Here is a 26,970-nt window from a genome sequence, read left to right on the forward strand (position 1 = left end):
TCTTAGCACAGTGCTTGGCATAGGGTAGGTATTCAAAAATATTTGAATAGTTCAAGAAGTGAATAAATGAATTACATGGTTATGTCTTTCCAGGAAATTGATTATTCTTTTGTGGCGAACTCACTATGTAAAAGGTATTAAGTAAGGTACTAGGGAGAAAGAGTTTATACATGTAATAATACACAATCTTTGCTTTCAAAAACCCCAGTCTATTTGAGATATATCAAAGACACCACCCAATGGTGAGGCTGCATATTGCCATATGCCAATGAATGTGATAAGGTAGCAATCACTCTGTCCAGGGCTAGCCTAGATAGTACAGCTTTATGGATGAGCAGGTTTTCAATTGGCTTTATGAGGGATGGAAAAAAATCCAAGTTGGATAACAAATATGAATAATTACAATGGTGAAGTAGGAATGATTGGAGAATCAGACAGGAGTTTCTAAAGGATCTTAAATGGTAGTCTGAGGAATCTTTGTTCTGTTGGTAGTGGTGTTCCAGAACAGAGGAGAGATTGCAGAGACCTTGTATGACAATTAAACTGTCTATAGGTAGTAAAATCAATTGGGTTGGAATCAAGACTTGCTATTTGATGGAAAGAATGAATACAGTTTCTAGAAGGGAGTGGGAACATGTGATTTTAAAGGAGTCACTGCGCAGCTCTAGGACATAAGCATGCCCTCTGGGCCCTGTCATCATCTTAGGTAATACTGTCGGATGTGGCATGCATCGGGGGCTTGAGAATCTTCTTCGCACGCAATGAATACCGATTATTCACGCATGCTAAACTGAACTCATTATATGCAATCCTTAACCCAAACATATTGACCCAAATCTAGAATTTAGTTTATTTTACAGTAAATAGAAATAGTCAACGGATGACAAACCTAAAACCTCTCTTTTACTATGAATACTATAAGAACAATCAATGTTAAATGGAACAACAAAGGTGACTTTCCTCATAATAAACAACTGAGCTGTAAATAATGGTCTTCATAATTACCTTCATATAATCTTAATTCTGATCAACTGTGGCCTCTGTTTATCTGCAACTATTATAAAGACTCAGACATTGATACAACATCAGTATCCTAGGAAATGGCATACATGAAATATCTCCACATGTAAGAAGAAAATTACTATTTTTTAAAAATATATTTTTAGTTATAGATGGACTATATATATATATATATATATATATATATATATATATGGCTGGGGATGTGGCTCAAGCTGTAACAAGCTCGCCTGGCATGCACGGGGCGCTGGGTTCGATCCTCAGCACCACATAAAATAAAGATGTTGTGTCCACCTAAAAAACTGAAAAATAAATATTAAAAAATTCTCTCTCTCTCTCTCTCTAATATATATATATATATATATATATATATATATATATATATATATATATATATATATATTTATATGTGGTGCTGAGGATCAAACCCAGTGCCTCACATGTATGAGGCAAGTGCTCTACCACTGAGCTACAGCCCCAGCCCCAAAATTATTTTTAATTTAAATTTTTTTTGCAGTGCCACAGATCAAACCAAAGGCCTTGCACATGTTAATTAAGTGCTATACCATGGCCTACACTGTCAGCCCCAAGAATAATTTAAATAATATATTTGTGTAATAAAAAGAATTATTCACTTAACATGAAACCTTGGTAATTTTTGACTAAATGCCCATTTAATTAATCATTTCAATTTTGGTTTTATTTACTTCAAATTGTTTTTTAAATTGTTATATCTAATTATTGCTACATTTCAATATTTGTATTAGTAGCACACTTGATGTCCATTTTAACCTTGAGATAGAAAATGTATGTAAACTAAATCATAAAACTGGGTGGCATATTGTTAAACTAGTTTCATGAAGTGAACTGGTAGAATAGAAAAGTGAAAGCATATTTTAAAGGATCTTTCTGCTAGTTTATTTTGGGTTCACGTTTGGCAGTAGAACAAACCATTGCAACTGTGCAACTACTGAAAAAATTAATTATCAAATATACACTTTATCAGCATCACCACAATAGTGCTAACATATGAAATAGAAGTAATATTTACAACACTTATGAAGAAAGAAACCTGAAAAACATGTGAATAATTTGAGTACTAATCAATTTTCAAAATAGTAGCATCTAAAATCTAGCAGGCTATTTCTTTGAAAAGTTTCTATGATAGATAGAAAGGTATGTTTTTTTTTTTAATTAGAGCATTATACTTATACATAGTAGTTGGGTTAATCGGACAAAATCATACATGCATGAAATTCTATTTCAGTTCACATTATCTCCCTTCCCCTGCCCACTTTGTTATTCTTCCTGTACTCTACTGGTATTACTTTTGCTCGTCTATTTATTTATTTATTCTTTTTTAGTTGTATATTGACTTAATGCCTTTATTTGTTTTTATGTGGTGCTAGAGTCAAACCCAGTGCCTCACACTTGAAGCAAGTACTCTACCACTGAGCTACAACTCCAGCTTCTCATCTATTTATTTTTGATTGGTTTAGAAAACATGTTTTTGACATACCTTTAAAATCTTTATAGAGCTGTTCTTTACCAATTTATAGTAAATGAACTAGATTAAAAATCAAAGCTAAATTTAATCGAACAGGTTAGTACTTCATAAACAGTGTGTTGTAGCCTTTGCCCTAAAAACATCCTAATCTTGAAGGGGAGTCAGAGTTAGCTCTGTTCTCCCTCCCAAAGGAGCCCAGTGTCCTTTTAGGTGAGGAGGGGGAGAAGCATAGTTCTTGCAATAGTCTCTTCTTCATAGTCTTAATACAGTGACACCTTATCAAAGAAAGTCTGTGACACACCCAAAACAAGCAGTTGTCAGTGGAGGTGGTTCCACCTTCCCATGTTTTCACAAGATAATGCTGTCATTTTCCAGGCAATAGAGTCTGGAGATGTACAGAATACACAACTACGAATGGCTTGCTCTGCTCCCCTCCCGGCTCCATGCTGGGGGGATCAAGACATGATTTCCACCTTTGCCATTCTGAGAACCCAATGTTTTCAAGGTTTACAGTGAGAGTAAAGTTAAACAAGTTAAGTTAAACAAGCTAGTAGTGTAATACTGGACCCATAAAGAAGTGGATAGCCTGTGTGAAATTGGAAAATTCCCGAGTTCCAGTGAGAACAATGGAACTACTGAGTCCCTTTTCTAAGAAGTTGGTCTATCCAGGCCCTGTATTTAGGATTCCTGACTGGGTGGGGGGAGGAGTGAGTGTTGGGTTCTCATTTTGAGGATCCCTAAATCAATTACAAGAAAGAATTACGTGTTAACTCTTAACTCTCTTTTAGGATGGGTGACAGAGGCTCAATGTCTTGAAATTACTTGGTTTCCTAAACACTCTCCAAATCAAGAACTGATGATAGAAGGCATTCAGATTGGGACAGAGTCCCTGGGCACCCGTAGGTTTCCTCCTTGTATCTCTGCTTTTGCCTGGGAATACATGGCCTGCCTGGTTAGGGGTGCTTGGACATTCTCCTAGAAACTCAATTAATTCAGCACTTTCATGAATCAAGGAAAATAAACACTGGAAAAGAACAAATCATTGGAAACCCAGACCAATAAAGATGGTAAAGAATGAAAACTTAGTTACTAACTAGCTTCAAGGAATTTGGGGACTAGAATCAGAAGGTTTGTTCAAATACATTTCCTCTGCCTAATGACTAAAGTTTTATACATGTTATAATTAACTCCTCTAGGCCTCAGTTTCTCTGGCCAAAAAATGAAATCAATAATATCTATTCTCTGGAGATGTTGTCAGAAGCACAAATATAGGAGGAAGTGTTTTTTTGAAACTTCAAAGTGCTAATAACATAATCATTATTTCTGAAAATGTAGTTAAAAATATGCTGTTATTACTGTTATATTTCATCCTTTTGGAATCAGATGTTAGAACATATAAGACTATTTAAATATATTTTTGTCTCTAATCAGTTAGTCAAAAGATTCTTCAAGTTAAAAATCTTTAGTAAAATATACAAGAATACATCCTACTGTAAGATATGTTAAAAATATCGCAAACATTCATATGCTATCAGGACAGATAAAAACATCAATTAAATTTTAAAAGCCCTTCAAAGTTTGGCAAATTAAGAAATATTCCCCTAACATAGGAAAACTCAATAATATAAGATGGCTGATGTCACTTTTCTCACAGATGAACTTGCACTGTATAACCTTAGCCTCCTATGTTAAAAATCAAAGTGCAATGTGTATTAAAAGTATGAAAAGAATTTCAGGAAAGTGTCTCAATTTTAACAGCCAGCTGTTTTTGTTCAGTATTTATTCAAACTCATGTCATTTATATGCAATAATAAAATCCAAACAACTTAGCAAACAAATATCTATTTTGTGAGATACGTGAGCTCTTGACATGATAAAAACAAGAATATTTTGGAATTCAGGACTATTTTATTTTGAGCCACGTGAAAATTTATCAGGTTTTCTTGAGGAAATAATTATATAGCCCATGTGACTTCTTGAGTCAGAATTTTTGAATGACTTATATTGAATATCAGGTAACTGAGCATTTATTTTGGATACAATGCAAGAAACAGTTCTGCACACAGCTCTACATTTTTCTGTGTCTAGGCCTCCTAATGTGCATTGGGTATTGTGTTAATTATTTTTACTAATTTCATTATTTTAAAATTGATCAATGACATACTTTATACCTCTAGGAAGTAGTAGATTTCCAAATTTTAAAAATCCTTCAGTATAGTCTCTGTTTCTCTTTGTCAATCAAAACTATTTTTCTACATTGATGCTAAATGGATTTCCTTTACTTGACAAGCAGAACACAGTGTAACTAAGTGACAAGAATTTGCCATTCACAAAAGCATCAACAGGAAACATCGGTGCAAATTCCTCAAATATAACAAGTCCTTGGCCACAATTCAGAATAGCAGTTTTCTAGGGTTGCTCCCTATACTCTGCTGAAAATGTTAATGACTTCACCTCTGGACTTGTAAGAGTACTTACAATCACCTCCACCATTGTTTAATTAGGTTTCATCAAAGATGAACACTGAGGCACCTCTTAATATTATCTCCCTGGGGTCTAATGGCCCTGATGATTCTTTCAGGCATTTATAGCCTTACAATTTATTTTTTGACAATATACTTTTTGTCGGAATGAATGTATTGGCCATTTGGGCAAAGCCAGCTTGCAGAGAGCTGGTGGCAGATGGAATGAAATCTGCCTGGTATGCCTTCCCCTCCACATGAGCAGAGAGCCATCCATTTCCTCCATTAAGGAGTTGTCACTCAGCCCACCCAGCTGGAAGACCATTTTTGATAGCCAAGCTGGCTGGTGGCAGACAATTCAGATACAAAGTGCACTTTAAAAGGAAGCTAAAACATCATTTGTAGGAAAATTGAAAATGCATGGCTTCCACCACAGCCAATTTTTTAATGACTGTAATATTTTAAGTGATTATTTTTGCCACTTCAGATTGCTCCTTAGAGAGGAGAGGTTTTTTAATTAAAATCTAGGCAATGCAAACAGATGAGATATGAGGAACAGAGGAAAGAGAAATAAGATGAATAAAATTAATTAAAATGGTATTGTTGGCGCAGCCATAAATTAGCCACTGTCTGGCTGGAATATATATATATATATTGGTATAGGAAATTCTGGATTAATATGAGGTGTGTGCTGAAGAGGTTGGAAGCTGACTGACTTCCAGCCTACATGTCTCTGTGTTTCTTAAGCCTTCTGCTATGCTATTGCTGTTATACAGAAATGCATCTTTCCTAAATCCTTGTTCACTGATCTTTAAAGATACAGATTTTCATGCTATAAATTAAACAAAAATATATAAATAGGAAGAGAATGGCTTCTCTTCCGACTCCAAATGAATTTTGATCATTTTCCACACATTTGATTTCTAGGTAATTTAATGCCAGTTAAAAAACTAAAAACTGGGCTGTGAACACAGTCCAGGTGCAGGAGGGTTGAAGTGCATTTTCTCTAGTCAACACAATGGACTCAACCATGGTGAGAGAATTTTAGGGAGTTAAGAGTGTTTTTTTCACATTATTTTCTGGATTCATTAAGCATTCCCATTTGAGTTACTTTGTACTAAGATTTATAAAGATTCAATTTAGGGTATATTTTGTGACAAGTGTATAATTACTTGGCAATAGTTATGACAACTCTAAAATAGCAATAGTGACAGATTTGAATTGGAATAATGAGAGGAAGAATAACAATGTAAAAATCCATAGGGCAGTTGTTAACCTTGTCTTTGGGGATCAACTTGACTTTCACAGTATCTGAGTTTTCAGACTTGCCTCTTCAAATTAAAGCCAAAGATGCTGGGCACGATTTGGGAGGCTGCAGGACAACTTGGAACACAGGGGCCATGTTTTATAGTAAAACTCAAAGTCATTTGGCAACTCAGCCTCTGTTTTTTCATCTGTAAAATGGGGATAATTATAAGGATTAAATGAGAGGCTGCAGGGAACATGCCTACCCCAAAGATTTATGAATCTTAGGAAATCCATAAATACTAATTTTCTTTCTTTTTTTGCCCCCATCTTTATTCATTCCTTTAAGAAATCTTACTTTAATGAATATTGCTATGCAATTTATTGTGCTAGTTGCCTTGCTGAAGTACCAAGATGATGGAAATGTTACTGTTTTAAATATTCATACAGAATAAAATAAATTGCACTCATTGAATATTGTGCTAATTCAATTAGTGACTAAGTGTGTCATCTTCAGACCAAAACAAAACAAAAACAAAAGGTGCATTAGCCAGGAAGGACCCGGGGATTTGTTTAAATGGTTATTTTCTCTAGAATTTATCAAAATTAGTTGTTTCTGTGTTATTGCCACTCTTGTCATGGTGATCTGGCTCATTTCCATGTTTCACTAATGCTATTCCACATTAATTACTGTACAAATAGGCCTCATTGGGGGGAAATTGTGAAAAGCACACTATTACATTTAACCCTTCATCCCCAAAGTACTCTTATTAGCTTAACAAATTATATTCTGGCTCATTCTACAATATCATGTACCCACCTCTTGGGGGAAACATGACAATATGAGCAATCCCATCCAGAGTGAAGAATATGCCAAGCACAGGGAATTTAGGTAGACAGCATGCAATTAACCAAGCTGGCATCTGGCCAGAAACAGGGTTAACGTTCTGATTGCTAATGGAAAAAGACATGGGAACATGGACTAGCCACGGGTCTTACTGGGCTCAGGTTTACCCTCCTTGGAAAGCCAGTGCTCAAATCCCTGAAGTCACACGCTAGATGGTTTCCAGTACAGTGATCTGCAAAGCACATTTCTCAAAAGCAAACCTGATTTCCTCCCATTTGTCCTTTTTATTCTGAGAAAACAAAATCATCAAATGGATTGTCGAAACCTTCTTCTGGGTGCTCAATGGCATATTTTATGGAAAATAAATTGGGTTTTATTGTAGACAGGCATTGCTCTGCCAGGAGGTTATATTCCCAAAAAGTAGGTTTAAAAATGAATTCTACTCAGTGTGTGATTTTTCCTTTCACTGTTTGTCTTAGGGTTTTTAAAATTTTTCCTCCTCATTAGCTTTGACTTGTGTCAAGACTTCAGATTTTTCAGACAAATTAATTTACATTTTTTTCCTACTTTGGACACAATGACCTTTTTCCTCCATTGATGATTCAGCAATTTATGACCACAGTGCTAGACGGGAGAGAGCAGAAGCTGAAAATGAAAGCTTCAATTCTTATTCAGGACTGGAGGCTTGCCTACTGTCCACTGGGACAATGAATTTGGCAAATGCGTAAAGTACAAGAGCAATAAGAAAATTAATAGACTCTCCTGTTTTGATTTAATGCTTCCCCTTAATGGATTGTTGATTTACCTAATGGCTGTTGTCTTCATTAGGGCCTTTTGGTGTTTGTTAAACTAGGAAAATTGTCATTATGGGAGTTTTATCAACAGTAAAGGTGGTAAAGGGGAAGCAATCAAACTTAAGTAGTATGAGAGAGAAGACCCTTCTAAATTCTGTAACTTAGTGACTGTAAATTCTTGGTATAAATTTACAAATTTTAATATGTTACTTTTTAAGGGAATTTCTTTTAAATGCATGTGATCAAATCACAGCCTATGCTAAAGGACAAAACTTCACAGCAGAGTCTACGACATCCAGTGCTGATTTACTTCTCAACACAAGCTGACATATACGTATAGAAGGAGTAATCTGGAATTCTATGCAATCCACACAATAAACCAGGGCGATAAATAGAAAAAGATTAGCAGGTGCAGGCACAGCCATCAGAGTGGGAGGGTTTCTTACAAATAAAAAATATGTGGAACAGCACCTATCTCACAGTGATCTGCATTTAATCTGCAGGTCAATTCCAGGGTGGACAGAAACCAGTGATTTATGCCTCTGTAAGCTGAGGGAAAGTGGGTTAGCTGAGAAGGCTGAGAAGATAGAAACATTTATTAATGGTGAGTGAGCAAAGCACTCTCTTGCCCTTTTTCTCCTTTCTTTGTCTCTGTCTCTCTCACACACACAAACTAACGAGTCATGGGTGATTTGTGCTTTCAAAATAAAAATTTTGGCTGTCACCATAGATGGGAGTAAACAAAAACACCACCACACCACCACCAACAACAAAAACAAACAAAATGAAGCAGCTGCCTGACCAGTATTCACCTCCATGGCATATTGATCCATTCAGAAATTCTGCTTTATGAGGTACTATATCAAAGGATGAGGGAAAAAAACAGGAAACAAAAGCATCCTGCTCACAGCTCTTTCCAAATCATTTACTCCTTTTTCTCCTCAGAGGACTTCACTGACCTCTTCAGGGCTTCTCTCTGATGGTAAGTAATGGAAAGCAGGCGGCTACAGCAATTCTGGGATGATCCTCCAAAAACTTGTATTTGATGTTTTCTTTGAACTTGAAATTAAGAATATTCTCAGATTGCAGGATGCTTGTTTGAGGAGTTAGAAAGAAATGACTCTGATGGACTTGACTAGACTTTTCAAAAGTGAATAACCAAAACTGATCACTAAGCAGCCAGGGTCTTTATAGACACCAAGAAGTCTATCTATTAAAGATATAAAACTAATGACAAGACCTTCCCCATAATTCTGGCACCTACAAAGTAGTTTTGAAATGCTATCAATACTATGACTATTATCATCGTCATTATTACTATTATTTATCAGGATATCAGTTACTATTACTGTTATTATTTCCATCAATTATTATCTTGTATCCATGTAATTTCCTTGCTGTTGCAAATATCAGTCCTGGATATGAGAATTGTATCCAGGGTAAACTGCTTAAACTTGATACTGTAGGTCTTCAATGGTGAGTGCCAAAAAGTTCAGATCCTATCCTTTAATCCTTGAAGGCAAAGCCAAGACCATTCTCACAGTTGATGCACCTTGAAGTTGCCTTGAGATTAACCATTCCCCCACTTCAGATGGGAAGAATGCTTCCCTGGCTCCTAAATGTGGTGCAAACACCCCTAGCCACTGGATGGAGGAACTGCGGGGGGATGGTAGCCATGGTAGCAATTGCTATTCTAGCAACTGCTGCTCTGAACTGATACAGTACACCCAGATCTTTAGAATAAGATCAACTGACACCAAGTCTTGATTTTTCTAGAAATGATATAAAACTTTTTAAAAAATGGATGCAATTCTCCCTAAAAGAAGGCAAAATCATTGTAACTAATAAGTATAACACAGGTGATATTATACCAAATGGATTTCAGGCTCCTTCCCTTGCTGAGTGCATGATCTGCTTACTCTGGGAGATCGCTAATGAGGGTGATGCTCTGGGGAGCTTTTGCACTTGCAGCAGTATATTTACTGGCATTTAAAGCCCCACATACTTGGTAGTGAACAAAGGGCTGCTGAGGGATTTGTGGGAAATAAAAAATGATGATAGTAATTAGAAGCACAATAGAATGGGGTGCACCTTTTCTCTCACATGGGAAAGTTCTCCGGAAAAACACTGGAAGATGAGTCAGGCAGGGGCCTGGATGTGTAAGGAGAATGGAAGAGAAACACAGATGGCTGCATTGGAAAAACATATTGATTTTGTAATCTCTTAGAGTCCTCCTCAGCTTAAGAATCCCAAATGAAAAAGCACAACAAATACAAGGCCTGAGTCTACATTAAAAGTTGTGTTCTATGTGCTTATACAAATATGGCATAATGAATTCCACTGTTATGTATAATTATAATGCACCAATAAAAATAAATTTTAAAAAATCCATGTTCATATGTGTGTGTGTGTGTGTGTGTGTATTTCATATTAATTACAAAAGAGCCAACAGATGGTAAAGGCCTTCTACCAACCCAGGGAAGATTTACACTGGTGACCTATAATTGCAATTCTCCAGATCATGTAACTCCTTAAGCTAATTACTCTATTTGATCTTATATCATTTTGCCCTACTTGAGATAAACAAGGATAGGCTCAGATGAGATAGATTAAATATTTTCAAAGAAATTGAAAGAAATATTGAAAGAAATAAATATGTACAGTGAAAGACAATGACTTGTTTTTATCTTTCCTATTTGACCTGTCACCCTCAAACACTGTTGTCAAGATCAGCAGGATAGTTTACACATTCACATTTTATATCACTTTTGTCTTATTAATAGTAGCATTTTAAAAATATTTGTAGTTAATAATGAAAACCATTAGTAATCTTATATGAATGGCATTGAAATTTAATGAAAGCACAGTGGATATATCCAGTATAACAAAGTGTTGAAATGGAATTCATTTAACTACAGATTTTGTTGAAACCCCATGAAAATAGGTGGTACTACTCCATGTGCCGAAGTGATGTGATAGACCAACTCTAATAACCTGTCCAGAGAAGTGGTAAAATGGCTTAATTGCTCATTCACAATGAAGGTGTGCAAGCTTGAAGCTGAAGTGGGCCAGGAAGCTGAACCACAGAGAACTGATTTCTTTAAAGAGTTTTTGGTGACCTGTGAGTTCTTCTGAGGGTCATGTGGGCAAAGACAGCACCTCTCCTCACTTCAAGCCTAGTGCACAGGATGTAAGGACACAATGTAGAGAGCATGGTGAGTGTCCGGAGGTGTGGACCAGTGCTGGAGCCACTTGGTAGGTTCTTGGGTAACAAGAGGGCTTCACTTAGAAATAACTATTCTCCTGTTGATGGATTCAAGCTGAGTGTCTACCACAGAACAGGCCTGGGCTTATGCACATAAGAGGCCATTAAGGTAGTCTAAGATCCTGCCCTAAAGATCTCTATGGAAGATAAAGAGCCCTCATCACAAAGAAATTGTATTTATGACAATCTGAGATCCTACAGTAAAAGATACATGCATGACTTGCCTGAGAGAAGCTCTGGGCAACTACAGGTGAGAGATCCCCAGCTTTGATAATGAATGGGAATGTTTCTTAAAAATCTATTGGTAAATTCAAGAAGGAGTCAGCTTTGATCACTTGTCAGGCCCAAGGATCAAAAAAAAAAATGACAGTTCCCAATAATATCTGCTTCTTGCCTCTTCTTTCTCCAGACCCAGCCTGCAGGGGTCAAAAGCTGAAACTAGTCACAGGTGGTAAGAAGGAGCTGTCCCTATTCCTCCTGAATAGGACCTGAGATGGAGGAGCAGAGGAGCTGTGGGTGACATTTGGAGTATGCACATTATAATGAACTGATCACATTTGATATTGAACTGAGACATTTGGAAAACTACAATAGTTGGAAAACTTTTTTTTTCTATTAGCACTCTTGGAACCTATCCTAGTTTTTGTGCAATGAGGGCAGGAATAAAAAAGCTGTCAAAATGAATATGGAAAGGGCTGAGGTTGTAGCTCAGCGGTAGAGTGCTTGCCTAGCATATATGAGGCACTGGGTTTGATTCTCAGCACCACATATAACTAAAGGTCCATTGACAACTAAAAAATATTTTTTTAAAAATGAATATGGCTAGCCACTGGAAATAGAATGGTATTATTTCTTGTATCCACTTCTCACTCCAACAAGTTCTGTTTGTTCATCCTAATGGTGTGCTATGGAGGGAAGGAAGACATTTGCCCACAAAAATTCACTTAGACAAACACATTTGAACTGGGCAACTAAAGATGGAGAGGATTTACTAAGCAAAGAAAGAGGAAAGGTGAAAAACCATCTGCAAAGAACAGGAAGTGTGAAATTCAGTGTTGTGCTTGTGATGCTGGAGTACAACTAGGCAGAAGCTGAGAATGAAAAGTCAGGCTGAGTCTGGGATGCAGCTCAATGGTAAAGCCCTTGCTTAGCATATGTGAACACACAGGTTCAATCTCCAGTACCACACACACACACACACACACACACAAAAAAAAAGGGGTTAGGTTGGCAATGGCTAGGGAATTTGCTTTGTATCATCCAGGCCTATGCAGGAAGCCATCAAAGGTCTTGAGTATGGAGGTAACATAATGTAATCTACATAAGGAATGACACTGGAGGGTTCCTCAGGGGCATCCCTTTGGATGATCCTTGGTTCCAATGTCCTTGTCAGACAGTTGGCTACTATAAGACTCGATTTCTCCTTCTTCACAGTCCCACAGTCCCTACTCTATTGTATCTCCCATGTGGGTTACTGCAAATACCTCTTGTCTCCACAGGGAAATATTTTAATTCTTAGACCTTCTTAAGTTCACTTTAGGTCAGCAGTCAATACCTGAGATGGACCAGCAGCTAGAATTTTGAAAATTAACTATTATAATATAAAAGAGAGAGAAATGACCATATTTAGGCTGAACTGCTAAATTCTAAAGTGTGAAAAGCCAGTCATCTGAAGGAAGGAACATATATTACGCAGGGAACAAAATTGGAGTAATACCAAGAAATATGAGGAAAAATAAGAATATTTTAACCTGTAGCCATTCAATGATGGGGGGAGGGGAGAAAATGAGCAGATAATTTAACAGGTTGGTATTGGGAAGAAACCCAGGATAATCAGGAAGCACATCAGTTCATACTCTCTACTTGTAAAAGCAAAGCTATGTGTCAACTGAGAGCAAGAATTGTAAAATCAGATTCCTGGATGGGAATCCTGGAGTTGCCACTGATGGTTATGCAACACTTCTACCTTCTAGTTTCATTTCTGAAAAATGGAGCTAAATAGCACCTTCTTTAAAGTTTATCTTCACACAAGATAATATGTGTGCATGCATATATTTCTGTGTATATATGAGTATACACATACATATTTGTGTGTGTGTGTGTGTGTGTGTGTGTGTGTCTGGAACAGCAAGTGACTTGAAGCATAAGTGATAAATAAAAAGCAGCTGATATTACTCAGCCAGATAATTCTACTGGAGCTCAAAAATTTTTCCATGATTTACAAATTACTTTGTAATACAGCACACTTTCTCAATTGATGCTATACTTCTCTTTGATTTAGTTAAAATGAAAATATCTTGTAAAAGTTTAATGAACACAGAAAAGATAAAGTGTAGGTTGAACAAACACAACCATCACAATCCAAAATTCAAAATAAAGCAATGTTTAAAACACATCTTTATAATAAATATGAACATGGATATACGTTTTCTAATCGATGGTATTCAGTTTTCATCTTAGAGGCCACCAAATAAAGGAACAATATTTGACAAATTACATGCAGTATAAACAATTTTTATTTTTAAAGTTCTGAGTCACTTGGCAAAAGCAATTTTCCATTCTGAGATATTTGAATCAAAAATCAAAAGGGGGTCGTCATTCAAATGAGTTAAAAGGACAAATTCTTAAAATTTATCAATGCATTTATTTGAAGTTTTAAAAAGAGACCTCTGAGAAAATTTTCTGACAGCCAATTGAAAAGATAACAAATATCATTACCACTATTATTTTTTTTCTTAGTAGACTTAGGTCACCTGGCAAATCTCAGCTTATGATTCTAAGCTTATGGAAAGCTAAAGTGTATTCTACCCAGAGTTGTAATTTAATTAAAATTACTACTGAAGCAAAGCCACACTTCATGCATTCTTTATCATGGGTGGTACCAAAGTACATGCATTTAGAAACTGAATACCTAATCAGATTAGTATAATAGCTTGTAAAATGAGGCAGAAAAAGTACATTTATGCAGTAAAGGCTACTGAGACCAAATGACAAATAATCACCATGGGAAAATGATGTGAATCCCAGACCCTGAGGTCTCCGGTTTTGCACACTTTCTGGCCAGTACTGAATGACAGCAGAAATCCCTCTTAATCAAGTGGCTATGGGATGACACACAGGATACCCTGACAAAAGTTCATTTCTATATCCAAGCAAAAGTAATGTGTGGACTCTTTTTAAAGGAGCCAGGCTTCAGAAGGTTTTTCAGAACAAATATTCCTAAATTGAGCAAAGAGGATGCCTGTTTCTAATACCAGATAATTGATACAATAATTTCATCAACTTGAAATAAAATGACTAGGATTTGATTGGTTAAGGAAAAAGTTATTTGTGTCAGGAGAGCTGCTGTGTTAAGCGTTCACTAAATAACTTGCAATCCTTTTTCTAATACAGAGATAAATTATTAAGAGATGAGCATTTTGGATCTTCATACTCGTTATTCTTCCTGTGATCTAACCCTCATGGAGCACAAGATTTTTTTTTTTTTATATCAGTAAGTCACATTTAAAAAATTATACAAGCTGTATTTGCATTTTATTTTCACATATTAGAAACCTGAAAGGGTCCAATTGAGAGTCTAACGACATTTTCCCTGTTGTTTCATTATTTTACCCATTTCCTGGGTAGGCAACCCCTGATTTCAATTCCTATTCATAATTGCAAAATTTAGATTTTCCTCTGAACTTTTGATCCTTGCATCCAATCTCCTGCCAAATACTCTTGCTTGCCCTCAAATTATCAAGATCTATATGTCCAAAGTGATATCAACAACTTCCTGTGAACCTGTTCTTCCTCCTGTTTTCTGTTTCAGTGAATGACACACTATCCACCCAGTTGCTCAAACCTTGTCCTTGACATCTGTCATTCCCTCATCTTCTCAACCAGTCCCCAGTCTTTTTCACTCCCTTTTAAAAATCTCTAAGATATTTCCTCCTTTCTCCCTACTTTTGGCCAACCATGATCTTTCTCCGGACTACTGTAGTCAGCTCCTATTTGGGATCTCTGCACTCACTTGATCCTCTTTCCATTCCATCCTTTATTTCAAAGGGATATCTCAAAAGTCAAATTGGATTGACTCTTATTTAAAGCACTTGAGGGACTGTTGCCTTCTGGATAAAGTTTAAACTCTACAGCAGTTTATAGGACCTTTGAGTCTTATCATTAGTCCTATCTCCAGAATTACCTATCACAAGTCTCAACATAAAAATATACTGGACAATTGCCATGTGCAGTGGTGCACATCTGTAATCCCATTGGCTCGGGAGGCTGAGGCAGGAGGATCATGAGTTCAAAGCCAGCCTCAGCAATTTAGCAAGGCACCTGGCAACTCAGTGAGACCCTGACTCTAAAAAAAATATAAAAAAGAGTTAGGGAGGTTGCTCAATGGTTAAGCACCCCTGGGTTCAATCTTCAGTACCAATACATATCAATTGTTTTGAACTTCAACAAAGAGTTTTGCTCTGTGCTCTCATCTTCCCACCTGTCTTAGTTTGGGCTGCTGTAACAGAGCACCGTAAATTGGGTAGTTGAAATAACAAATATTTGTTTCTTCTAGTTCTGGAGGCTGAGAAGTCTAAGACCAAGATGCTAGAAGATCCAGTTTCTGGTAAGGGCCCACTTCCTGATTCTTGCAGTATCCCTACATAATGGGGAGAGGGCTAGCAAGATTTTGGGGGTCTTTTTGGTAGGGGAACTAATTCCATTCATGTGGGCTTCACTTACATGATTTTATGACCTTCCAAGAACTTTATCTCCTAACACCATCATAATGGGGTTAGGATTTCAACATATTAATGTGGGCAGGCACAAACATTCAGTTCATAACCCAGCCTTTTGTATAAGATTTTCAATAGAAACACTATTCCTCCTATGTGACCCCCACCCCATTACCCTTAATCCCTGCCTGGATTCCCTATTCTTTGAATAACCTCCCTAACATCTCATGTCTGGATCTGGTACTACATGATATACCCTCTTGACACTGTAAACTTTCCCAGAAAATGATAACAATTAGGCTGTTTTGTATTGGGATGTTGAAATGTATACCTGCCTCCACTAAACTGACAGCCACACAAAGTGGAGAAACATAGCTGCCTATTTGGTATTATGTCTTCTGGGTTCAGCCCAGTACATAGCACAGTGGGTCTTCAAAAGATACTTGTTGACTGAATTAATGAATGTTTATTAATAGTAATACTCCATCCTTAAAAGATATGTAAAAATGTTAATATCAATTATTCTTTTAATAATGATTTGGTAAAATAGCTATCCTTGCATAATTTGGCTATTGAGACTTAGATTTCAGAAGGAAGGTGAAAGAACTCAAGAGCTCAAACCTTGACTGTTGCTCCAGGGAAGAAGAGCCAGTTGCCGGTGTCCACTGGGTCAAGATTGTCTTCTAAAATGACTTGTCGATGTGCTGAATTGATGACCAGAATGTTATCCAAGGCCCAGCAGGCTTCATACACTTCACCTACACGGAGATTTTCCTGCTTCCATTGAAACTGGACGCTCTCCCCTTTGGCGTCTTCAGGAAGGTAGAGGATGTGGATGATTGTGCTGACATTGGAAGGGGCTCTGGAATATGTGGAGAGACAGAGAGTTCAACAGTATCCATTTTTTTCTTTCTTTAGATGATTTTTTTTCTTAATATTATAGTTTCACAATCTCAAAAACATATTCATTACAAATACTAATTCCATTACCCTTGAATCTTTCAATATCTGCTATTTTAATTTTCATATTGAGTGATGTTAAATTAAAAATTAAAGGTCTTCAAGAAGCTTACATTTAATACAAGGCGGTCACTGAGTATAAGAAAGTGCTATACACTGCCTTGTTGGGTTAAAAAAAATCCAAACGTATTCTGTTCAGGTTTTGCACATGGTAGATATTCAATCTAAAATAAGTAACTTACAAGTAAAAAGGAGGAAATGTAGAAAATGATGATCATAGTCTTGATTCTTACTTTGAAATTACGCACCTTTTACAGGTCATTGTATGAATACATTTAATAATCAATGTTTAAGTAACAATTAGTTTATTTCTAGTAACCACACACAATTTTATATGTTAAGTCAACATGAAATGTGAGATTTGCCATGAGAATTAAAGGTACTCATTTATAATTATTTACAGTTTCATGTAGGTCAATCTTTAAATATGATATAATTTTAACATGCTTTTTATATTATATCTGTTAGAATCTAGATCCTTCTGCTGTATAATAAAATATTTTTATTAAACATTTTATTCTACCAAAGTAGAAATATGCTATAGTAAAAATGATCGCCTTAGTCAAGATTAAAAATGGTACTAAAATGCAAACTAGTGGTACCTTGGACTTGCTATAAATCAGTTTTGGAAGGACTACAGAAAAGCCATATTTTTCACTCACCAATGAAGCACATATATATCTGTAGAATTGTCAGTGTAGGTTACAGATGGTGTACCTTACCTTTGGGGGTAATGAATTCTCTCCTCTTTAAAAATATTTCATGATGACTATCTTTTTAGCTTCAAAAAGAATTTAAATTGATTAAGAGAATATATCTTGCTTTTAGATAGTGACTGAAAAATACTTTCATTTGGATTACCAATGGTAAGGAAAATTTCCATTAATGAGTAGGATGTTTTGGTACATGGCCTAAAACCAGAAGTGGCATTTAGTGAAAAAAATAAATGGACTTAGCTGAATGTGATCTTTTTATGTTGTAATTAAATGTGCAATTTCACTAGGTATCAGATCAAAAGCATAGTTATTTTTCAGCAAGAAACATGCACTATAATTTATTTAAGCTATGACATATACTAGAAAGAAAATCTGAAGATATAAAATTGATAAAATTTATGCTGCCTTGCTTAAAGTCATTTATATAAATAAGTATTTAATATGAATGCAGCTTCATAACTACTAGAAATTGGAAAGAATAACAATACATTACAAAATTGGCATGGCATATCAGAGCTCAGATCGTACTAGAAACTCATAAATTATATTTTACCCTGTCACAGAGGGAGTTTATTAAAACCCTCTCTCAGACATGTAAAGTTTTTATTTATTTTTATTTTTAAAATACTGCTAGAAATGTACAAATTGGTTTAGTATTAAGACTGTGAACCTAATATTTATTTTTCTTCCCTAAATAATAAATCATAGTTCTTTTGTATGAAAATAAAGTAAGGAAAACAGCTTATGGAAAAAAATTGTCAGAAAGCTGATTGAATATGTACTACTTGAGTTATGCTAATTTAAGAACTAATCCAACCATAATAATCACTTTTGTTCAAGGTATTTTTTTTCTTTAAATATCTTATACCTGAAATTAGGCATCCATTTTTATTTTATTTGAAGACTTAACTCTGCAAATGTGGTAAACATAGTTTTGCTACTTTTACCAAATCTTTTAAACATGAATGAGTTTCTCCTTCTTCAAACATCCTACCTCATTTTATTTTTAAGGGATTTATTTTTAATAAACAATATCTGATTATTACTTGTATCACAATTATGCTAATAGACTTTTAAAATGGGCCTTAAGGGAGACATAAAGGAAATGGCAGAACTAGAAACAAAATGCAAAGGCCCTGTGGCTATGAACTCCATGTCAGCACAGAAAAGTCAACTCTAGTCTTCTATAAACCAGGCTGGAGTCAGGTCACCTATAGCAATGGAAGGTGATGTTATTTTGTGGAGGATACTAGCATAAGGGTTATGTTCCCAAATGTACTTTTGCCTAAAATAGTTTGACATAAGGAATATAGGCTGCAGGAAGTTCTGAGTGGAAAATGACACATCTAAAATATCTTTCTCAAGTAGAACAGGTCATACCATGTGCGCTCATGTAATGCAACATAATTAACAACCAGAGTGCTTTCAACCATGATGAAAATGGCAGTGGTACCACGGAGGCAAATAGGAAAAGAGAAATCCATTTACATCAGAATTTGTGAAAACACTTTAAATGACAACAAACCTAATTTTCTCAAGTTGAATCCAGTCTGCAGTATTGTTCTTGGCATACGACACGATGATGCTGGGGTCTGAGTAACTAAAGCGACATGAACCTGACCCTGGAACCGGCAAAAAAACAAAACAAAACAAAACAAAAACAACGATAAATTTCAAAAATAAAAACAGTATAATTGCACATTATCTTTCCTGATAAATATTTTTGATAATTTTCTAAAGATTTAGATATGTATTTCCATCCTTTTCAACTATGCTTATATTTCCTGTAATTTGTTCTCATAATAATTATTTGATAAATAAGCTTAGAAACCAGAAAGAAGGTAAAAAAGATAACTTGCAAATTTCTTTAGATATATGAACTAAGAAATATATAAATATTATAGAATGACTAAATAATGTTATTATTGCTCTTGAAAGTTAATATCAGTTAACGTAAATGGTACACAGGTCATTAAACTGAGGAACAAAACCACCATTCTCTTTCTGGGTTGCATATTGTGTAAATTATGACACAGTATGTGAGAAACTAACATAGAAAGTTCAAGTGCTACATGAATGAAAACTGATATTACTCTGCTATAAACCAACAATAAACATTTTAAAGAGAGATATTATCTCCCACTGTGAATATTTGGTGATTATTTCTCATTATTTTCAATATTAGAAATATGAATAAGGAAGTTTTAATACTGCTCAAGAATTTGTTTTTATTTGTTCAATGAATTGATAAAATAAAAAATAGTGTGACTACAATGTCATAGGTCTCAGAAAAACTTAAAATAGAAACATTTGCTGGAAGTTTCTTGTAACTAATGCAACAGAATTTTTGGTGTTACATTAAAAATAAATGTAAACCCAAAGTGAACCCAAAGAAAAAGCAATCGTGTGATTTGTGTTTAACTTTTACCCATCTGCCAGAGGAGCCTCAGTTGAGCACCTATTAGCTGTTCTACATTGCAAGGTTCAGGGTTCAGGGTTCCACACTTTCACCAGATTCATTTATTTCGGTGGTGTTTAATGCAAAATTGGCAAGTGTCCTATTGCCAGGTTGGCATGTGCTAAAACGCCAAACAGCAGAGTTTCTAGATTCATTCTCATAGCTGCAAAGCAGGTGAAAAGGCATGAAAGAAAGGGGTATTAAAAGGAAAGCCACACAGCAATCCTGATCTCACAATGGAAATCCACCTTATGCCATGGTAATCACTGCTAAATTCTACCTTCCAAGAGCAGCTGCTTAAAATAAATATCAAACTGTGCGGCTGGAAATGAAAACGAGGAGGATTTATGGGACAAACTTCAACACAAACAAGAATGAGGCCTGGCAGAGAATCTGTTATTTCATAGGAAAGTTCAAATTAGCCGAAATTTATTTATGTGCTTTCTTTATTTATGGCTTATACACCCTAAGTACTTAAAAGCAAATGTATGAGGCAAGTCTTTGAAAAAGGATAGAACTAATGATAGTCAAAAATGTTCCTTACAGAATGCAATTTGTTGCAAATTATTTATAAATTGAGAAGAGAAAAGGAAAGCTGATATGTATCAAAATTTGTATGTCAAATACAGCCTGATGACAAATATGACTTCTCCTATGGATTTTCCCTATATTACCATCTCAATATTTCAAAATGAAATTTATATTGTAACTATTAAAACAAAAAGGCATTTGGCAGGTGACTTACTTTTCCTCTGCCACCTACTCATTAATTTTTTCATATTTAAAACATTAATAGTTTTGAATCTATCTCTTTGTTGTTGCCAAGATCCTCATTAGCTCTTGCCAGGTATCTGCAATTGTGATTAGGTACTCTCGCCATAACCAGCCTCACCTGTCCTCACCCAGTACCCTGCTGCCAAGCTCTTTCTACAATCAAATTGAATCTTAGTACCTCCTTATTTATAATCCTTCAATAATTTCTCAACCCCTTCAGGATACAGCTGCACTGCTACTGCCAGAGTGGTAAAGGGACATAGCTCCTAGGTATGGAATTTGTATTTCGAGGAGCAGAACTGGCTGTTAGAGGGTTCCTACACAAAAAGATAACCAAAGAGGCAAAGGGACTCCAATAGAAGGGTGGGCACCTGGAAAACCATGACTGGGGTTTGGAGCGCAAACAGCCAGTCAGGAGGGAGGCACTGCCCAGGCTAAAGGCACTGAGGTGGTAGGTTGCCATCTGGAAGAAGCATCCCCAGGAGAAGCACTCAACTCTGGATATCAGCCTCACCCAGAGGCCACTCACAAACTAGCTTTCCGAATGGCACCAGTCCAATAGCTAACTGATTCTCCATTCCCAGAGTGTAGCTGCATAACTGTATTTTTCCTCCCATAAACCCTTCCAAATCACAATCCCACTGCCACATGAATTACAATCAGCAGAGTAATATTTGTCATTGCCCAGATTAAACATGGTTGCTTAACTCTGTCTGAGGGAGAGGCGGACAGAGTCAGTCATAGTTCACTCCTTTCTTGTGTGCCCAGGTGCCTAGTGCCACTCCCAATGCCCAGAACTCAGACGCTGTGTACAGACCTATCACATTCCTCAGGGCACCTCTTGTGGAACAATGAGACAATTACAAGCAGGCTCACCTGTAACAGCCTTCTTTATTTCCCTTCTTAAAGCAAAGATGTTTAATTGCTAAATCTGAAATATAAACCCAGGAAGGAAAAACACCTTGAATGTCAAAGGCAAAATACACTCTCATGTGCAGCTCCATTTCCCCTCCTCCAGATCACTTTCAATGTAATACTTCACTCTAACGTAGCAATTTTGCTAGGATTTAAGGAATTGTCAGTGGAGGGAAGAAAATTAAGAACCACAGTTAACAGAGTATGGTCTGAGAGGCACTGATGTACCTAAAACTGGTCTAAAAATTCAAGCATTTCCCTTGTTTTTTTTTTTTTTTCAGGCAAATGAGGAAAGTCCATATACTTTCATTTTAACCCACAAGAAGGGTATGAAGTGGTTAAGGATTCAACGTATTCATAAATAAAATTAGTAAGCTTCTAGAGTTTACTGAGGACACCACACAGTCAGAGAAAGCTGGCTCCCATCAGTGCAGACACACATCAACACGTCCAGCAGTTTTGGGGAGGACAGCAGATTTTGTGTGGAATGTACATTATCAGTGTTCTTTCTGATTAACCTTGGTTATCAATTCTTGATTTCAAATCAGCTGATATACACTGATAAATGATAAACCATCATTTACAGTGACTGTCATTTACACTATTACTTAGTCAACCCTGTTGTGTATAATGATAGATATTTTCATCATCATATCTGGTTTATTATTATCTTACAGTTTGTCCTACTACAATATAAAAAACAAGCCATCTCCATTCCTGTACTGAGGTAGACATCTACACAAGACCTCAAACAGTCTTGCAGCAAAAAACTCTTCCTTCCTCATGGATGATATCCTGCAGTTGTACTACTGAATTTGTGCCTATGAATCTGTGCTATTTGAATAACTTGCTTAGTATTATCAAATACAATACTAGGTCATCATTACAATTTCTTAGCATTGTACTGTAAAATCAATGTTTAAGTTGATTGTTAAGTTAATATATATATATATATATATATATATATATATATATTTTTTTTTTAAGAAAACATGCAGATAATAATGGCTTCATTTTTTTACCCATTTATCTACATTTACCAGACTCTGTCCACCAATATCAATATTTTCTGCCTTTATCCTGCTACAGGGGACTTATTCCTCTTATCTAACTTGAAACTTTGTACCCTTTGACTAATGTCTCTGTTTACCCCATCTCTGTTACTCCCTAGTGGACTTTTAATGCCCATCTTCTCTCTTAACTACATTGCCCCCTTTGGAGATCTTACCAACTTTCAAGGCTTTAAATAACATCTATAACAGGTATTATGTCTCCCGTGAAATTCACACTTCAGATCCAACTGCTACTGGACATCTGACAATCAGTAAGCTAAGATTAGACCTATTGGTTTTCCACTCCTGGCCCAAATATGTTGTCTTTTCATTTCAAATAAGACCACTCTAAGAGGTGAAATTAAATCTATAAGCAAGCAAACAAAAACCTAAGATGCTTTTATGTCTAGAAAGAACTCTAAAAATGTTGCCACTTTTTATATAACTGCTTCTCTGTATTGTAATGTGATAGATTAACAAGAAAATCTTTAGTGGTAGATGATTTTTCTAACATATCTTATTGTCTTAAACAGATCTGATTTATTTTTTTTCTAATATAAGAGAAGGTTACATGATAATAAGTGCTTATCAGTAGTACTTATCATTCTATTAGTTTTTTTACTTCACTTTTTAGAGTAAAAATTACCTTTGACATAAGATATGGCCCAGCAGGGCAGTGTGTATGGATTGGAAACAGGCTGCCAGGCTTACATTTGGGGTTTGACACTTCTTAGCTGTGTGATCTTGGGCAAATCACTTACTCTTTCTGTGGCCCAGTTTCCACATTTGTAAAATGTTGAGAAATAATGACAATCACTTCATAGAACTGTTGTGAAGATTAAGGAGTTAACACATGAACAGAGTCCAGAAAACTGTTCTTGTCCTAGTTAATATATTTTAGCTATGATTCAGTATTTTAAATTTCATTTATCTTTAAAAACAAAGAGGAATTTATTCAGGGACTAAGTATTAATTAATGCTCATCAAATAATTTCATTACATTTTTTCCCCTATAGTTTCTTTCACCTTTTCTTATAGTCTTCCTCTGTGTTTAAATTAATTAGTCTAGCAGGGTGTTTTGATTCCTTGCTTATTATTTTTGGTTTGTCTATTACAGATTTTTGCTTTGTGGTTACCACAAGGCTTACAAAAACACCTTTTGATTATAACAAGCTATTCTGAAATGATAGCATCTTAACATGATCATAAATATAAGAACAAACAAACAACAAAGAACAAGAGAAAATGCTAATTGTATTAGAAGTCCCATAGACTGGGCACTGGAGCTGTTCCAGAAACTCCTTTCATGGGCTGGCCTGGGGGTTGTTAGGATTTGCCTAGTGTTAGTTGTCACCAGCCTGACACTACTACCAGGACAAAGTCTTGTTTCTCTTATCCTGTACTCCCCATAGTTAATGGGGTTTTGTATCACGGTAGGCTGCCCACAGTTGGGTAGTGACGGCAGTCCCTTGGCCATCTAGGCTGATGTTAAGCTGGGTCACACCTGAGTCTCACAGCTGCAAGGACCTGAAGAGTCTCAGGGGTGCAATAGGGACCAGGCCACAACAGACAGTGATACCTGGTCTGTCCCACTGGGGCACCAGTCTCTGCCTGGTACTGGGGCAGTTTTAGAGCCCTGTCAGCAAGGACTGATCTGGTAATAGCTGTGCTGCCCCAAAGTTTGTGGAGAGGTGGTGGAAATAGTCCCTTGGTCACCAAAGATGACTCTAAACCAGTTTGTGCCTGAGTCTCAAAGATGAAGTGGCCTCCATAGTCTTGGGAGGAGGGTGAGTGTGCCCAAGGCCTTCTCCAGGGCTGGAACTGATGCAGCTGAAACTGGAGTCTGTCCCACCAGTGCACAGTTCTCTCTGCCTGATGCTGGGGCAGGTCTAGAGGCTTTGCCTTTGAGCTTTGACTTGTGTATAGGGTCTTCAGTTTCCAGCAGACCTGGCATAGGAACTTCAAGAAAAAACCCTGTGCTAATTTTCCTGCCTTTTACCCCAATGGATGGAGTCTTACTCCCTGCTCTGAGCTGAGGATGGAGACTGTCAGCCTATGCAGATCCAGGAGCAAGGTTCTTGGGTATTAGCTTGACAGGAGGAGTCATGGGGCTTTGCCCAGCAGTAAGTTTCTTGGTGGTAGGCCTGGAACTAGGTTTCAAGTTTAGTTTTCTCTCCTTCCCCTAAGTTGGAGGCTCTTCTCCCCATGTTGAGCTACTTGGAGTTGCTAAGCATCTCTTTCCTTCTTTGTTTTGCTATTCCAAAAGCAGGCACTGTGGCTTCACCTGATTTCCTCAGCTTTCTGAAGGCAGTTTGGTAGTTTGGTGTGTGAATAGCTGATCAACTTGGTGTGTTTGTGGAGAGACAATGACCAGAGGATCTTACTCAGCTGCCATCTTGCTCCATCTCTGATAAACAACCCTGTAATTCCTTGTACTTTAGGCAAATTCCCTACTCTTTGGAGGCAATGCTATAGATTCAATAAGGAAACATAAGATGAGACTCTAGTGAGTAGCCTACCTGTTTGTTACCTATTGGCTAGTAAATGTGTTAGTGGGGGATAAAAGGAGTCTACTTGTAAAAAAAAAAAAAAGTCAAGTGTAGAATATAATAGAGAGATATTTTGTAAGGTCTACACAATTGCTAGTGTGGAATGAAAATTTGATTTTGCAGTTCCTGGCATCCAAAGAAAACAGAAAATATGATAAGTTAGAATTTTAATAGTACCCATCAAGAAAAAACTCCAGTAACTCAAGAGAATGAATACAGGTATGCACTACTGTATGCATACCTATAAATAGGTAGGTACTACTATATGCACACCTATAAATAGGTATGTACTACTGAATGCATTCACCCCCTAAGAAAACTAAGATAAAGAAGAAAAGAAATCTACACAGGGCTGTACATACCCAAAAGGGATTCAGAACCAGACAGACCAGAACCTGTGCTTCAACTATTTCACTGTTCTTTTAGGTGCACAAAGCACCCAATCTTCTTTATTTCTTTTGCTTTTCTTTTAAATAGTGCTATATTCTCACATGGTCAGAATATATTGAGACAGGTTTCTGTGTTTCTACTTCTACTTAGGCTCATGGCATATGGCCATAATGGCCTTTATCTTGATAAAGAGAACAAAACCTGAAGAACTGGATGGTCTTTAAATACCCGGCTAGTCATCATCTCAGCTCTCTGGTGTCACCACAGGCGGAGACCACAGTGAAACTCTATCAAGAAGATACCACGTTCATTTGAGCATCACTTCCTCTGTAAATTCCCAGTCCATTCTTCTCCATTCCCTGCCCCCATAGCCAGTCACCTGATCCTAAATATTTCTGTAACATTCCTTTACTCCACCATCACCTCCTTAGACCATCTCTTCCCCAGGCAATGTGATAATCTCCTAACTGGATTCAGAACAAATTAACAAAAGGTTAACCTTCTAAAGCTATTTACATATAAGTCATAAGCTTAAAAAAATGAAAAGTTGGATTGGGGTTGTGACTCAGTGGTAGAGCACTTGTGTAACATGAGTGAGGCACTGGGTTCAATTCTCAGTACCACATATAAATACATAAACAAAAAAAAAACCACAAATAAATAAAAGGTCCATCAATAATAACAAAAAAATTCTTAAAAAATTCTTTAAAAAATCTATGAAAAGCTATTTTAAAAAATAGTTGCATTCCAAAAACAATTATGTGAAAAGTGTTAATCTGCTATGATATTACAATCAGGGTTAAGTTTATGAAGCCAAGTTAATCCACATTTGTAACCTAATTAACAAATTCTATTAATGGCTTACAAATCTATTTCTGAAATAAGTATTTTACTATAAAGAAATAATTCCGTTTTATAAGTACAAAACAGTAGTCTGTACTTCTTATTAAAAATGAGGAAATAAAAAGAGAGGCAAACATTATTTCAATATGGTTGTTTTCTTTCACTGTTAGAGAGATTCAACACTACAACTCTATAAAAATTTTTATTGTAAACTTGGTTTTATCTATAAACCCCTTTACTGAGTTTAAAATTACAACTGAAATAGCTATTAACTTGAACCTCTGGTTCTATTTTAATAGTACTGTACCTAGTATAATGTAGAAAAAATGGAAAAGTAACTTTCTACTTTTGTTATAGAAAGCTCAGGCATGATGATTGATCAACCAATCAATCAATCA

The 26,970-nt window shown here is 36.2% G+C and overlaps 1 protein-coding gene across 1 annotated transcript in view; it reads right to left on the reverse strand.

Moving 5' to 3' along the window:
• Positions 1 to 26,970, reverse strand: part of Reln (reelin) — a 473,157-nt gene that overhangs the window by 186,334 nt on the left and 259,853 nt on the right. Inside the window, exons 9-10 of the mRNA XM_046464128.2 lie at positions 19,117 to 19,213; positions 16,477 to 16,717 (exon numbers count right to left, since the gene is read on the reverse strand). Of these exons, the coding sequence (XP_046320084.1) occupies positions 16,477 to 16,717; positions 19,117 to 19,213 (338 nt within the window). The remainder of the gene's footprint in view (positions 1 to 16,476; positions 16,718 to 19,116; positions 19,214 to 26,970) is intronic.

The sequence above is a fragment of the Marmota monax genome, unplaced genomic scaffold (assembly GCF_021218885.2).
Source record: "Marmota monax isolate L192 unplaced genomic scaffold, Marmota_monax_Labrador192_F-V1.1 WCK01_AAM20220418_F8-fsc00065, whole genome shotgun sequence".
In the NCBI taxonomy this organism is placed as follows: domain Eukaryota; kingdom Metazoa; phylum Chordata; class Mammalia; order Rodentia; family Sciuridae; genus Marmota; species Marmota monax.